General features: G+C 39.0%; 1 protein-coding gene across 1 annotated transcript in view; it reads right to left on the bottom strand.

Moving 5' to 3' along the window:
* Positions 1-17,264, bottom strand: part of LOC102529558 (ovostatin homolog 2-like) — a 41,605-nt gene that overhangs the window by 12,688 nt on the left and 11,653 nt on the right. Inside the window, 16 exon segments of the mRNA XM_072954260.1 lie at positions 399-482; positions 1,752-1,803; positions 2,524-2,642; positions 4,629-4,758; positions 5,111-5,339; positions 6,097-6,185; positions 6,918-6,921; positions 8,711-8,859; positions 9,680-9,850; positions 10,541-10,690; positions 11,062-11,229; positions 11,232-11,262; positions 12,975-13,216; positions 13,882-14,040; positions 14,379-14,488; positions 15,810-15,921. Coding sequence (XP_072810361.1) covers positions 399-482; positions 1,752-1,803; positions 2,524-2,642; positions 4,629-4,758; positions 5,111-5,339; positions 6,097-6,185; positions 6,918-6,921; positions 8,711-8,859; positions 9,680-9,850; positions 10,541-10,690; positions 11,062-11,229; positions 11,232-11,262; positions 12,975-13,216; positions 13,882-14,040; positions 14,379-14,488; positions 15,810-15,921 — 1,999 coding nt within the window.

The raw sequence follows: 17,264 nt of genomic DNA, 5'->3' as shown, positions 1-17,264 counted from the left end.
TAATCCATTCCATCTCACAAAGTGTTAATAACAAAGAAGCCTGACATTTGCAAAACAGGCTTCTGCTCTTACTGAGGAAATTCGCAGCATCTTTAACAGCAAAGTGTATTCTGATTCTCCAAAGGGAAATTTAATATTTCAGATGAACGGGCTATAGCAGAACCTTTGTTTTCTAAATGCCAGCTGTCGTTCAGTAGAACAAGTGTTTCCTAGGGACACGGATTTGACAACGGTTCTGCAGCACCAAGCTGAAGAAATCATCCTCACCAATAATTCCCTCCCACTGATAGCATAAGAAAATCTTCTTATACTTTTGTTTGAAGGATTTTTTGTTTGTTTGTGACCACCTCCATCACAATACTCAAATCATTGTGAAATGAAAAATTAAACCAACTTACCCACAACGGTGAAAAAGGCCCTGGCTGATCCTTCCACGACATTGTTTGGCAAATCCAAATCTACTTGCCTAGAGGCTTTGGTGCCTAAAAAGAAAATATCAATAATGTTATGGCTTCCTTTTGTAAACTACAGCAGCAGATTTGTGGGACAAACATACTAGGAAATATATTCCAATATTTATTTTTATTTTACAAGGGGTAAACTTGAGATTTTGGTTGAGTTTGGAATAACAATACATTCAGAAAATGGTATATAAATCTGTGTATTACAGAATGACCTCTCCTCTTCATTAGTTTAGTGCCTAAACTATGTATGAAAAAAATGTAAAAAACTACTGATTCTGACATACAAAAGATAAAGCTTGGAGAATCCTATTAGGCATTAAAATTGAAGCATCATCTGACAGGATAAAGAAGATGTGGTACATATATACAATGGAATACTACTCAGCCCTGAGAAAGAATAAACTAACACCATTTGCAGCAACATGGTTGAATCTAAAGATTATCATTCTAAGTGAAATAAGCCCGAAAGAGAAAAATACCATATGAAATCACTTATATGTGGAATCTAAAAAAAGAGACAAAACAGAAACAGACTTACAGACATAGAAAACAAACTTATGGTTTCCATGTCGGGGAGAAGAGGGTGGGGAGGGATAAATTGGAAGTTTGAGATTTGCAGATACTAACTACTGCATATAAAATAGATAAACAATAAATTTATACTATATGGCACAGGGAGCTAAATTCAGTATCTTGTAGTAATGTGAAAATCTATGTAGAATATGAAAATGAATGTATGTATGTATATGTATGACTGAACTATTATGCTGTACACCAGAAATTGACACAGCATTGTAAACTGACTATACTTCAATACAAAAAAAATCAAAGCATCATCAACTAGATAAAGCAATACTTGTGATGGCCCATAAAACAGGCTATTTCAAGGGCAGTAATTAACCCATGGTTGTTTCACCAAAAGAGTACAGAAGCACAGGTTATATTACATGCTATTTGAGCATAATCTTGACTTTCTATTGTTCAAAATTGTGCCACATTCACATGATAAGAGGAGTCAAAAATATATAAGATGGGAGAAACAGGCTGAGGCAGATCAAAGTCATGGGTGAACTAAACAAAAAAATCTTGTAAATATCCTTTTTTTTGGCTGAAATTATACAATGAAGATAGGGTCTGAAGTCAAATAATTTCTCTACTAAATATCTGGAATGAAATCACTGAGGTCCTCAGTATGGCAAGTGGACTAAAGTGGAAGGAAAGGAAATAAACTAACCTGTGCATAAATTTTCTTTAGGACTAACTGGACCACTTAAAACATCCTCTTACCTTCAGTGCAGATAAGGAAACTTTGAGTCACTTCCTTTTCAACCCCTTCAGGCTGTCAAAGAGTAAACAAAAAGAATAGGCTAATGAGTCTGGGTCATCTTTCCCTGAAGGAAAAGCATTCAAACATCAGCTCACAAGGGCATGGCTGGCACATGGTTGTCCTTGGGAAAAGACCCATTCATTGTCCCCTTCTGTTGGTCTCTGGAAGTCACTGCATGTTACCAACACCCATGGTAAGCCCCGTGTTCCCACAGTGCTTTGCAGGACAGAGATAACTTTAGTGTCTTAGCGGGACACCCTCAACTTCTCCGATCCTGTCCAGCTTCTCCAGTGGACAAACAAAAGCATCGTGCGGAGCAGAAACATGCCAAGAGGTAAGGTGCAAATGCACCACTGACAAGGACTGACTCTTTTCACGGAGGATGAGAACGACACAGGCGTGTGGGACAAACAGATTTGTCTCTTGGATGTGATAGTCAGTTAAAGAGAGGCAAGAGGATTAGGTGTACAGGAAGCATCATGAGTCAGGAGCATAAAAAAAAATCATAGGCCTGTTTCAAGTGCTAAGTTTTTTCTATCCTGGGTCAGGTATTAATTAAAGAAAGGATGAATTTTATTTCTCCTTCATTTATTTAAAATGACATGTCTTGTGTCAATAGTAAGTATGGTCCATTCAGTAAGTCTCTTCAAGAAGGATGTCCTTTCATATTTAACCTAATAGATAATCTCTATTTTGTCCCCGGAAGAGCTTGATAGTTCTGCAGACACATACCTCTACCAACAAACTTCTGACCACAGTGTCTTTCCAGTTCAGAATCTGCTGCTCAGTTGTATCTTTTGGGCAAGCACTACTCTGTCTGGACTCAGCTACTACAGTGATATTCACTGTACCTGAAAAACATTGCCAAAGAGAAGTTAAATTGGCCATCAGTCCCTTCTGTAAAGAGACATGATTAGAGCCTGTGAATCACCTCTTGAATCAGATGAACTGAATTCTACCCTATTTTTGCCTGGATCAAAATAACTCACTCTTTCTCCTGCCTGGAGATAATATGTATGTTGTGTTTTACCTGTTTCAAGATTCCTTATATTAAATGAGTGATTCATTTACCTGATTAGAACTCAAGAAATTATAAGAGAAAAAAAAATAGCCTTCAAAGCCAGCTGAGCCAATCCCTTGATATTGTTTGTTTTTAAAGGCTACATATGACCAGTGTAGGGACATAACATCAGATAACTGGGCCACCTCAGTTTTTCCAAGACGAAACAAATAAGAATGGTAACATATGACATAGTAGAAAGGACACCAGATTAAAATCATGTGTGAGCAAGGAATCCATTGTTTTAAGTTCCCTGTAATATCATAGGCCATGCCATTAAAACTGATCTCCTATTTTCTTATAAAAATTAGAGAAGTGAAAAACATAGTTCTTTTGGTTTAATGTTACCTGTATGCCTATATACAACCAGTATTCCGTTCTTGTGTTTTGTGTCCTGGTGTGCTTTGTTTTGTTTCATTTGTTTAGAAAGCTTTGATACTCCACTCTTAGAACTGTGTTCTCCACTTAATACCATATAACCATACAAATTAGTGCAGTATTCTATCTCAGTTGCCAGGGTAAGATTTTTGAAGACCTTGTGTGGTTAGAAAAAATTGAGAAACTTAAAATCTAGTAGGAAAACTCATCTTAGGCAGACCAATGTCACAGGAGGATTAAAAAAGATCTCATAAATTACTCCTTATTGCTAAAATAATATAATGAATATGACATGAAATAAAAGTTTTTAATGATATTTGCTTTTGAAATTATTGGGAATGATTATCACGTGTCTAACACATCCAGCATTGTTACTAGACTCTTAATTTTCCCTTCCCTTATATTTTTAACAAGATACTCTCAGGTGCATTTTTCTGTATTGCAGGTAACATATGCACTGAGACAGAACCCTTCTCACTGATCTCCATCCAAGTGTTGAGGGTTTTTGGTGTCTCATAATATATCTAGAAAATTTGCAAATCCTGGCAATTATTGTGATTGAGGCGTGAATTTTGTATAGATGACATGGGCTCATAGCAAAGGAGCTGATGAGAAGTGAAGGAATTGGGCAGCATTAATGAAAATATGCCTTTCATTTGTGATATGATATATGGACTTGAAAGGTCATGAAAATTAGCATTTATATATTTTTTTGGTTTTTGTTTTTGTTTTTGTTTCTGGGGGGAGGTAATTAGATTTATTTATTTATTATTATTATTATTATTATAGTTGTTGATTTCAAAATTTATAGATACTGAGGCATATGTAGGATAGATAAACAAGATTATACTGTATAGCACAGGGAAATATATACAAGATCTTGTGGTAGCTCACAAAGAAAAAAATATGTGACAATGAATATATGTATGTTCATGTATAACTGAAAAATTGTGCTCTACGCTGGAATGTGACACAACGTTGTAAAATGACTATAACTCAATTAAAAAATGTAAAAACAAACAAAGAATATATTTATTATTATTTTTAATGGAGATACTAGGGATCGAACCCAGGACCTCGTGCATGCTAAGCAAGCACTCTACCTCTGAGCTATACCCTCCCCTCAAATTAGCATCTATATTGTATTTCAATCACATGCTTTTATACAGATGAATGGTGGGTTTGCTCCACACTAGCATGAGCAACGAGAAATTAGATGATACAGATAGGCTTTTTAACGGAGAGTCTAAAAAAATGAGAAATTTTTAAAATGGAGAAATTAAAAATGTGAGGGATAAAATGATTTTTGTATAGAGGATTTAAGGAAGATAAACAGAGGCAGGAAAAGTAGGCTGGTTTTCCAAGAGAGGCTGGCACAGACCCACAGCGGCTTGCTTACCCAGCTCCGCAGGTGTGAGAGTCCAGATGTATGTCTTCTTCTCCCCAGCTTGGATAATCTCACTGCCGTTGTCTTTAGGGGTGCTGAGATCTGCCTCAAAATCCTGAGACATTTCCAGTTGAACAAAAATCTAAAATAACAGTCATGGCATTAAGGGTGGTAACTACAGACTCCTCCTCCCATCTTGAGAAAGTTTCTGCTCTATCTATTTTGCTTCAGGTTATCAAAAATAGAAGATACCAAATGACTCTTCTCACTGGATGATAAATACGGTAGAACACACAGCGTGGAGCGACATTTCTTAAAGCAGTATTTAAGTCACTGCTGTGAATTAAAGCCACTGTTTTTGTTTGAGGAAACGGAAACCAGGCTTATCACTTGACAGCACCATTTTGCATTTGAGAATAGAAAGAGTATGGCAATATTTGAGGAATCTTTTGAGCTTGTAGATTTTTGACTCCAGATCAAACGGAATAACTTACCTCAACACATGTATTCAGGTAGTTGAAGACACTGACGAGTAAGTCAGATTGTTCGTTTCGAACAACTGAGAAGGGTAAGGTCATTTCAACAAAGAAAGGCTGAGAGACTTCCAGAGTAACCGCTGAGGCAATGCCAAACCCAGCCTCACCATTCACACAGAAGCCGCTGGCCTCCCACTGGGTAATGGTATCAGGGATGACGAATGAAAGATTTGCTGAGCCTGAGGAACTACAGAGAGAGATTATTGGAAAAATGCATTTTTTGGTCTAATCCAGGAACCTACATTTAGTCCAGAGCAAACAAAAAAAGTATGAACCGAAGGTTAAAAAATGAGCGATAGTGTTTGCACAGGGCATCAGAGAAATATCTTGAGAGCTGGATTTCTGTAAAATTGAATCTTAAAAAGGTCACATTTCTTGACACAACGTTGTAAAATGATTATAACTCAATAAAAAATGTTAAAAAAATAAAAATAAAAATCATCCAAAAAAGTTACATTTCTTTTTTTTCTATCAAAGTATAGTTGATTTACAATGTTGTGTTAATTTCTGGTGTACAGCATAGTGATTCAGTCATACCTATTATTTTTCATTATAGGCTATTACAAGCTATTGAATATAGTTCCCTGTGCTATACAGTAGGACCTTGTTGTTTATCTATTTTGTTTTATTTCATTTTTTGGGGGGGAGAGGTAATTAGGTTTATTCATTTATTTATTTATTCTGATGGAGGCACTGGGAATTGAACCCAGCACTACCACTGAGCTATACCCTCTCCCTTCAAAGGTCACATTTCTTTAAACACCACATTATTTTTGAAAAATTGAGGCAGCTTACAGCTATCTGGATGAAATTAATAGACTAGAAACAATACTAGAGAAAAAATAAAATATATTGTCAGTATATACAAGTGAACGGTATTATAAACAACCAAAAAAAAAAAAAGAAATAATGACAGATAGGAAAGAAAACTATTAAATGCTTACTCAACACTGACAAGGTCCCAAATCCATGTTTCTGGGAAGTTTGTTCTTACTGTTTCTATCATAGCCTGTTCTACATAGTCAGAATTCTCCTTTATGACTTCACCAGCTAAGAGGAAAGAGCGAGAATAAAAATACGTATTTCAATGACATACACCTATAAGTTACATCTTTAACCACACCTGCTTAGTATGAAGCCACACAGATTGCTCCTGGGGCTCACTGCCCATGAATGTGCTTCTCAATCTAGGCGTCAGCATTTTGATGCTTGACTCTCTCCTGCTAGTAAAGAAACAAACACATCCCCAAAAAACCACCACCAGACATTGCTCCTCTGCAGCATAATTTGGGGAAAGTAGTGTCTGTTCACTGAATGGAGTTTCTCATCTGATATTCTGGCATCTGCCAGACAGCAATCCGGTATCTGCCAACTCCTTCACTAAAGTTTCTAATGACATTAATATTGCTAATTTCTGAACAATGCTTTTTTTTTTCTTTCCTTGGCCTCTAGGCTACATTTGGTGTTCTTAATCAGCGTCCTTTTCAAAGCAGTCACTATTGTTAATATCCGTAACACTCCATCCTTCTAGCTTCCTTCTCTTCTCTTCTGCCATTCCTGTTTCGCTATTCATGTTTGAGGATGTAGCCTCCTCGTCCTTGACTTGTTCCTAAGAGCTCGGTTTTAGGTTCTCTTTGTCTTACTGGGCACTGTCTCCACACCGATATCCTCATGCGTGGTTTTGTGACAGTATTTATGCTGACGTCTCCTAGCCTGTGTCTCCCACCCGGACCTCTCTTCTGAGCTCCAGGTGTGTGCCTGCAACACCCCTGTGCCCATGGATCTTTGGTTGCTTCACAGGCGTTTCAAGTGAAACTGTTCCAAAAGCATTATATCTTCCTCCTGTTTCCCTCCAGGATTTCCCATCTCCATGCAAAGTACCAAATCCATCCACTTTCCCAGATCAGAAACTCAAAAGTTGTCCTTGACCCGCCCCCCTCCACCCTGCATTTCCTGTCATAAACAACCAGATAAGAACAGCTCACAAATCTATCCATGTTTGTTTCCACGGCCTCTCTGTAGGAGTCCAAGCCCCACCATCTTTCAACTTAATTACTAGCTTTTGTAACATTTCATTACAGACAGTCTTAAACAGCCCAAACCCCAATCTCTTTTTCCACAGAGCAGCCAGCTAGCTCTTTTAAAAACACATATTAGATTGTCTGCTTGAAACTTGGCATTAGAATGAACTCCAAGATCTCTAAGTGCCATGCAAGGTCCATGTGATCTCTGCTTATCCCTGCTGCTTGAGCTCTCTTTAATTTTGTCCTTTAACCATGCCTTCTGCCTTTCTGAAATGCTTTTAGTGTCTTAGCTTTTCTTTCATAGCACTTCCCTTTCTGCCTGGAATGCTCTTTGAACCCTTTCTGGGGGCACATTATCGTTCAACTTTCAGGTCTTAGTATAGACGCTACTTCTTCCAAGAGGACATAGTTGATAAATTTGTCTCTTCTTCTCATATTACTTCCGTTTAATGTGCTCTTCTCGGGTCTTTGGAATGACCTATTTAATTATGCTTCCCTGTTAGACTAAAATTCCAGGAAAGCAGAGATGAAGCCACTGTGTTTACAATACAAAGCTCAGTGCCTGACCTTAGAGAATGTTTGTTGAGTGAATTAATAAATCAATAACTGAAGAAAGAAGAGACTAAAATGAATAACTTCGGGCTTCAGCACATTTTATTCAGCTATGAAGAAGTTCAGAGGTTTCTGAGACGGCTTACTAACTCTGGCTTAATCTAGTAGCAGAAAGGTAGATAGCGTCAACCTCGTGACGGGCACTTAGAGGGGACTTCACCGGCCCCCCGAATTCTCACTGTGGCTGCTCTCGTATAACACTGTCAGGCCTTTCGCTTCTCTCGAGTGGACTTTCAGGCAATCACTCCAGGACCAGTCCCACTTCAATTACTGGGCTCACCTCAATGATAGGCCAGAGAGATTTAAGGGATGTCATTCAAGTATCTTCCGATCTCAAAGACAGCTTTGATTTTGGTTCTGTTTTGATGACCTGGTTTCATTTTGCTCCCCTAAGTTTCCATATTGGAAGTTGACTTAATTATCTTGTGCATCTAAGGCCATGGCTGAGTTTTGTGTCTACAGTCCTTCCAACAGGAAATGGGCTGGTATTTGAACCAACTTCTCTGATGCCACCTATTTGGCTAAGAATCAAAATGACCTCTGCCTTGAACTCTGTGTACCACGATCCACACAGAATAAATGTACGAGGGCCACATCAGGACCTCTCACTCTCTGTGTCCTACTCACTCCTGGTGGCTGCCCTCGCACACTGCCGCACATCCCCTGCTCCTGCACATTTCTGCCACTGCGTTCTACAGACAAAAATGAACTTTCTCTCATATCTGAAGCTAGTTTTCCCTTTTAGCCAAAACCATTTTCACCTGTCTTCTTCTACTTGATTCAACTGCAGGATATCTCCTTGCAGCCAAAAATAGGACATAATTCACGTGTAAAAGTCCTGATTTTTTTATACTTTTATACCAAATACACCCAATTTCATGGCTTCTTTTAGCCACCTCCCACACACAAAATTCTAGATTACCCACATGCGATTCTGGACGGGGCACTGTACATGGGTTCATAACCTCCCAAGTTTAGATACAGAGGCCTAAGGAAGGGCTCCCCTCGCTCCGTCAGACATACTTCTGGTTTCCGGTGATGGAGATTGGTAAAGACTTTCAGACCCATATCCTTCAAAGAAACAAAGAGCAAAAGACAAGTTGGGCATTCCTTGCATGCAAAACCTGAAAAAGGCCCATTGACCATATTGTCATAAAAAAAATAGATGGTAACTATTCACATCACCTGTGCTGGCAAAGGGCTCTGGGCCCCGAGAGGTCAAGTCACCTCTACGACGTACAGAGAATCTCTAACTTGGAGACGAATGGTAATTACTATGATTTATCTCACCTTTATCATGTGCTAGGATTTTGCAAAGTGTTTTTATATCAGTCTCCATTTAATTTTAAGGAAAAATATTTATGAGATATTATCACCCTCATTAACATTAAAAAAAAAACACATACACAGACATGCACACAAACACACAGTGAGTAAATTGGAGAGCTTGGACTTGAACCAGAGTCCGTCTGGTTCTATAGCCCTCTCTTTGATACCTGTGACTTCAGTTACACGGATCCTTTTGTGGAAGCCTCAGCCTATTTAACTGATAGCCCAGGTGTAGATGGAGCACACTCTATATTTGAGCTTCTTAATTTGATGATTTCTGCATAAAATTCATTGCAGTAAATCAAAAACCGTCTCATGACTTCTAACAGGAAGGTTTGTAATTTCAGCCACCGTATAATTTATTTGCAGCCAAAGAGAGAAAAGTCAACAAAAATCACTATCTTTTTTTTTATAAGACGGTTTCTGAGTGCTCTATAAGCAGATTTCTGACACTGATATCAAAGAACAGGAAGAAAAGAACATTATAAAATATAGATCCGTGTTATGAATATTAGAATTACAATGGAGATGAAATAATTTTTAAAATCTTAAATGATCTTACCCTGACAACATTGTAGGCGTCTCCATCCCCATGGTTGCTTACAGGTGTATAATACAAGCCGTTGTAAAACATATCCTTCTGAGGAATGCAAGGGTCTAGCTTGCCATCATCCAGGTTGAGACCATGATAGAGATAACCATAGAGTTCTGTATTTGGAAGCAGATTATACACCTATGGGAAAAATTACATAGTTCCGTTATTTTAAGCACTCTTCTTATAATTGCAAAATTGGCAGTGTTTGTGCGATAAACATTTACTCTTGTTCTTTTCTTAGCAGCCATTGTACTTAATCCAACACCTTCGAGTCAACTCATTCCAGAAGAGGAAGCCTTCAGTTTTGTTTTATGTAGTCAACATCACGTTCACAGAAATTTTTCGTTTTGGTGCAGGATTTAGGATCACATGTAAAAAAAAAAGAGCTGCCCAGAGATCTGTGGATTACTCCAAGGCCTGGAGTACAGATAATTCATTGTGAATAGAATGCTAGAACTCCCAGGTCTGGAGGAAAACAGTAGCTGCCTGACTCTAAGTCTTCACAAGAATCCTTCCAAGAAGAGCTTAAAGTCAAAGAGAACAAATAATAACATCTATGACTTGTGTCTCTGACATTACTAGGATACAGAGAGTACCATGACTTTCAAACGATGTGTTAGAAGAGAAATAGACATCATAGTCCAACTGCTGCTGAAAATCTGAGGCTATGGAAAGCTGGAGAGAGGAGGCTTAGGTGACTACATGGAAAAGAGGAGACGGGCAGGGAGAAATTAGAGGACCTACGTGCTCCACCTCAAATAAAAACACCATCTGAAGGGAAAGACTTGTTAGGGGTCCCGATAAAAAAAAGGAGGTCAGAAGGCTTACAGTTTCAGCTGACAGCTGCAGTTCTGATGTCAGCAGAAGAACGCTTTTATCCACAGCCCGGAGAGCACAGAATGAGTCGGGGGCTGCTTGAAGTTGGAGATGAGTGCTGGAGCCAGGCAGCCCCTGCTCCTTGGAGAACTTCATGCTCACCTGAAGCAGAGGAAGAACAGGAATGAGGAAGGTAATTTTACAGGAAAATACTTTGAACATATTCAATCTTTTCCAGATAAACCTTCCTAGGTTTCTGTACCTGTATTTCTCTCATCCATTCTCACCCTTAATTCTCCTTCCTTACAGGGACACCTCCCTCACCACCCGCCCATCATCTCAAGCTTGGCATCGCTGCCAAAACGTATTCATTCGGTGTGGTGATTCTCTCACCCCCTAATAATTTAACCATAGCAGCGCTGATTGTGAGCTTCCCATGTGAAGGTTACAGAAGTCAGAAAACAAGGAGACAACAGGGAGTAAACGGCCCACCCCCTCTCACCCAAGACAGGGAGAAATAGAAGAAACATTACCTTGTTCTTAAAGCACTTTTCAACCTGGAATCTGACGCTGTCAGCCACAATTTCCCCATCAGGGTGGAGGGTGTAGACAAGCATGAAGGCCACGGGGGCCAGATCGGCACTGACATCGATGGGGAAGGAGAAGTTTCCCTTCCAGGCTGTGTAAATAGGAGAGGCCATCAGCAGACACAGTGCTCAAAGTCTCCCAGATCACTGGGCGCACTTAGATAAAAGACAACAGCTTATGGATGGAAGGAGCAAATTGAGATTTATTTTCAAGGTAGATAAATAATGGGAAGTATATATACAAGTGAAGAAGACCGCATAGTTTAGGTAGTAACAGTAATCGCGCTTTGGGTGTCACTTTTCTATAATGTACTTGATAATCTGGCGGTAATAGAAACAGGTTGAAATCTCTTTCATCAAAATATTTAGTAAAGTGTGTCTGTTAATCCCCAAACAGACACACACTTCTATACATAAAATAAACAACAAGGATCCACAGGGTTGTATAGCACAGGGAACTATATTCAATCTCTTATAATAACATATAATGGAAAAGAACCTGAAAAGAAAACAGACATCTGTATGTATGTGGATAACTGAATCGCTTGGCTGTACATCTGAAACTAACACTGTGAATCAACTACACTTCAACAAAAAAGTTTTAAAAATATTTAGTAGGTTATACTTGGGCAATGTTCTTGCCCTCCATCCACAAATCGTAATCTTAAGTGCCCTTCCTAACTCCTTGACTCTATCACTGTAACATTTTTTTAAAAGATAGAAAACTGAAGGAGAGTACGTATTGAAAAATGAAAATGTATTATACACACCTTTGTTTCTGATTTCCTTTTGTCCACTGAGGAAGATAGCTCCTTTGACCATTATCTGCGCAGAACAAAGGAAACATAGTATGTGATAACAGACTAAGTAATAGAATATTATATTATTATTAGACAACGAATGACCTTGTGATAAATTTATTCCATAAGATAAGGTAGCTTTCACAAGCGGATATTAAAAATGGACTCTACACAACATTTTAAAATGACTATAAGATGTTTAAAAAATTTTTTAAAAATGTTTAAAAAATAAAAATAAATTAAACTAAAAAAGAAAAAGGACTGTGACCACTTGGAGAAGAACAGAGAAAGTGACTATCATTGATTGACAACTTGTTGTGTGCTAGAAATTGGGTGGATGACACGACAGCACTGTGTGAGGGTGCAGACTGCCTGGTTTCGAACAAGCCAAGTCATTTCGCTTCTTTGCCTCTGTTCCTTTATTTGTAAAAAGGAAATATTCATAGGGCTGCTTAGTGAATTAATACAAAACACCCCATAACACTGCCTGACATATAGCACTTATCCTAGGAGGTAAGTCTTACTTCCAATGACCAATACCCAGCTGAGGAAGCTAAGGCTTAGAGAGTTAAGACAATTGGTCCGAGACCACCTAGCTCACACGATGAACAGGAGAGGGTGGAAGATTCCAATCAGGAGTCTTAATTTCCAAGTTTGTAGCTTTTCATCTTTCAGCAGCCTTACAGAGACAAAACGGGCAAACGGGGACAGACCTAAAAGGACTAATTCTTCTTACTGCTCCTCAAAACCAGTTTTCCACTTTACTCTCTGGCAGCTGCCTAATGTTTTATTCTCAGGATGGATCGTATTCACTGGATAGGAATTATAATTGAATGCGCGAAATAGCAGACCCTGAATAGTAAGTGTTTCAAGCTTAGAGGTACTGAAATTGCCTCGGATCTTTCTATGCATTTCTTTATTTGTTTCTGGGTTTGTGCTGCAACGATCCAGTAGCGGCCGGCAGCGAAGTGAGAAGGCCGGTTCACGCGGCTTAACAGGGCACGACTGATGCACGCGTTCTGAGCTGAGCAGACCGCTCCACGCGATCCATGAACCCGCCGGCGGAGACTTACCAGATAGAAGAAGTTTATACCGGAATCACCGCTGTGTGCTTCACTGTTCAGGGAGTAATACACAGTAACCACCTCCTGCTGATCGCATCTAAGCTGCTTCGTTTCAGGCACGATCGTCAGGAAGCTGTTGGTTCGGGAGTAAAAGCGCCGGACTGGGAAATAACCTTCCGAGTAAGTGGGCGTTAACCAGCTGGGAAGGTAGCAGCTCTTAGGTCGGATGTATGTGGCCTGAAGACATAAAAGAAAACAGGATTTTAGAGCTACAAAGAGCTTCCAGGCACGGGATTTAGGACCCACTGGGAGGTCTCATCTCTTCAAAGCAGGGCGGGATCAGCCTGTGACTGACGTTTCGACGTTAAGTTATGGGAAGTAAAACACGAACAGCGCCCTCCTCTTTTTGTATATATAACACATGACTAATTGAGTGACTATTTCATCAGGTCTACAACGAATTGCTGACTTTTATTTTGTCATTGAAGTCAGACAGTAGCCTTAGGCCTTGTGTTTTTCAGCTACATTTGAACACTCAGAAATTGTTTAACTGCAAAAATTCTGTTTAAGCAGAAAAAAGAGAATTCATAGCAGCTCTCTTGTCTGGGTGTGGAATGATCAAAGGAAAAAAGCCAACTCATCTTCATGAGCTATTTCTAGTGTCTCAGAGGAAAATAAGGGTCCTTAGAGAATGTCTAACAATTGAAACAAGCTCTTATCTCGTCCTCTTGAATAAGTATTCTCATGTATTATTTAATGAACAGGCAAACGTATGAGATATCCTAAATTTTAAGGCTTTGTTAAAAATCTATCTGCAATACACATTATCTTTTAAGAGATTCCTAATGTACAAAATTCCTGACATTCAAATCCTCCGTGAGATCTCATCGGCTCTATCTTACTTTCAGGCTGAACTCCGGATCGAACATCTCTGAAGTGTCGATGGAAAACTGAGCTTCTCCGTTCTCGTCTGTCGTGTAATTTCCTACAAATTTGTCATTGAGCTCCAGTTGCAATAACTTGTTCACCATCGGTACGTTATTAGGACCAGAAAATTTAAGCTGCACACACACAAAAAGAAGCATTCATTTTTAAAATTCAAAAAGTCACATTTCTACGTAAAAGGAATTTTCTGTTCACAGGTGGGATCGTTTATTAGTAATTTTCTTAAATTCCAGCGGACAGAAAGATGTTCTACTAAATAAGCATATAATATGGAAATAGCTATAATATTATCTATCATTTTCTTCCAGCCTAGGGCTTTTTCCAGTACATCAGATGCAGTAATGTTACAAATGAGTGATGAAGGTAGGAAGAAAGTGTCAGAAATTTTCAAGGGGCATTCTATGATCTAAGAAAATGAAATGAGAACATGTATATTTTTTTAAGTCAAACCCACAGTTCCAAAATATGAAATTCCTCTTCTATAGAAAGGGACCATGTTCTCAAAGCTAACACTCCCAAGCACTTGAGTGATAGAAACAGAAGACTTTTCACTGATCTGCACACCTGTAAGACACGAAGAACAGTGTTCAAGAGGATTAATCATTTGATCGAGAATTTCGAAAAAGCAAATAGCTTAGATTTCCTTTATACTTGTGCAAACATCTACATGCAGAATTATGTTCTTGTTCTGCATTGGAAGGGAGGTGTGGGAGCGGGGAGCAAGGCTCCAGAGTACTCTCTATCTGGTTATAGAATTCATCAACCTGAATAATGTAATTAACATGGAAATAATTGAATCAGAAGCAGGAGAAAGCACAACTTCCTTCCTCCTACTATTCAACTCAGCTCTGACTGGTAACTCTCTGCATGACAGAGAATGTCGCATACATCTCAATAGTACGACTTACGCTTCCTGGACTCATTCTTTAGCCTGCAGGATAACCGTTTTCAGACTTTTACCAGATTCAGAAAAATATCTGATAGCGAAGTACATTGAAATGCATTGTGAAATCAACAAAGCATGTAATAAGTGGAGGCAAACATATCTCGCTAAGTTACAGTATAAATGTGTCAGACTTACCCACTAGGAATGGCATCACAACACTGATCTAGTACATTTATATAAAGCCCTTTATAAATATTATCCCAGTCATTTTCAAGTAACAGTTATTAGTAATTGAATCTGGTTTTCCCCACCCCAAATTCAATCTTACTGTCCTCTTTTTCTTTTTCATTCTTTCAACAAATATTTACTGAGCAGTCATTATGCACCATCTTGCATATTTTTCACTAGTAATTTTTGTACTTGCAAACGTACCCAATTGTGTTAAATCAGAAATTGGCAAACTTCTGTAAAGGATCTGATGGTTGTTATTCTAAGCCTGTGACCCACACGTCTCTGGTGCAGCTACTCTGTTGTTATAGGTCTTTTGCAAGGTCAACAAATACAGCTGTGTTCCAATAACACTTTATTGACATAAACAGGGGAGGAGCTGGATTTGACCTAGATATAGACTGTAAACTCTAGCATTAAATCAATGATTAGACCCTGGCAATTGATTATCGACTGACTTACACAAAGTTAAAAAGAGATACGTCATTTTTTAGCTGGCTCTGCTCCCTCAGAGGGAAGCTCCTCTGTCTTATTGATGGAGGCACAGAGCAGATTAAACATGTAGCATTTACATAATCATTCTATTTTATTTTAAGTCTTATTGGGAAAATCTTATTCAAAAGCAACCCTCCAGTTCGCCTGTTGGCAATGTCCTCCACTTTACTATGTTGACAAATTATTGACCTGTATTTGGTGAGTATTGCTAACTCAGTAAACTTCCCCCAGTCGGCTGCATATATCCCCAGGTTGCCCATAAAACACAAGCATTACCTGTCCCACTTTCCGTAACAGTTACGGTGATCTGAAATAACATGAAAAGTCCAGAACGGTAGAGTTGGAAGACTTTGGTATTTACCATTTGAGAAATGCAACCATTTCTCAACTGAAAAATAAAGAGAAAGCATAATGAAAAAGTTAGGGATTTAGAAGTCTTTTAAAAAATAACAGCGTTTCAGCACAGTTACCAACTCCCTCCACTGCCTGGTAACTGCATATCACAAACGTGTTGAGATGACCAAGAATTACACAGCAAGGAGGAGGAGATGGGGGGCAATTTTCATCAGCAGTTAAAACAAAGTAAGGATGTTGCTGGTAGATGTTGCTGGTGTCCAGGTCCTCGCCCCCTCCCAGAAAGAATTCAGAGACAAGACACAGAGGTTAAGAAAGTAAAGTGAGGATTTATTAAGGGGTGGATAGTACATTGTCAAGGGGAGAGAGGGCAGGCTCAGGTGAGCGGCTGCCCTGAGTTTCTTTGGCAAGTTGGTTACATAGGGTGTAAAAATGAATAGGCAGAATATTCATTGGGGGAGGGAAGGGTTTGGGGTTGTGTTCCCTGATTTTTTTTTATCCCAACTCCACTTTCTTGAAGGGACGAGGGATTTTTGTCCTTACTTGGATTGGAAGTGACATGGTTTCGGTGCCTGATGGATACTTCTAATCTGCAAGGCTGATTTTATTGAAATGAGGGCATAATGAGCAAAAGGTTACATTAGGACACTGGAAACTCCTGTCTTTTCTCACTTTTCTTTGTAGCCTCCAGGTCACTCATCACCTCAAAAGGTGTGACCACTTATTAGCCCAGAGGTTCCTGTTTTTCTTTTTCTGCCCAGGGACCCCTGGTGCTTACATGATGTGTGGTTTCCTGTGTTTGGCCCGTGCCCTTCTCTTTTGCCTAATTTGTACCATTTGGTCTGTGTCCCCCTTTCCGTGCTCATATTTAGCTACCGGCCTGCTCTAACAAGGAGGTAAAACGTCTAATTTACAGACTTCAGAGATATTCTCCTGAGAACAAATCAAAGAATGAAAATGGAACTGAATGATATTTTAAGATTAAGAAATTAAAATAATCTTGAGAGGCATTAAAAACAGGTGGAATGGAAACACTCTTCAAACGGATAACATCAAAACACTTTTTAAGGCAAATCATTCAAAATGAAGAAAAATCAGTAGATCATCTTTCAGCAGTGACATCAGTGATTAGAGAAATCTAGATCCAGTTCTGTTTTAAAATAAAGTGTTTATTAATTCCACATTTAAAATGTGAGGGGCATATCAATTCATTGATCTTCAAAACTGACATATGACCTGAACACTATTACCAGCTGCCTTATATGGATGGATGGACTGTGGGATATATGATCCGCCCAAGGTTACACAGTCAGAATGTGTGGAGCTCACTCGGCTTTCTGACACCAGAGTATGTGCTCCTCTGAATTCACAATGATC

This window comes from Vicugna pacos, chromosome 34 (assembly GCF_048564905.1).
Source record: "Vicugna pacos chromosome 34, VicPac4, whole genome shotgun sequence".
NCBI lineage: Eukaryota > Metazoa > Chordata > Mammalia > Artiodactyla > Camelidae > Vicugna > Vicugna pacos.
The sequence above is the reverse complement of the archived record's forward strand: the minus strand, read 5'-3'. Positions and strand labels throughout refer to the sequence as shown.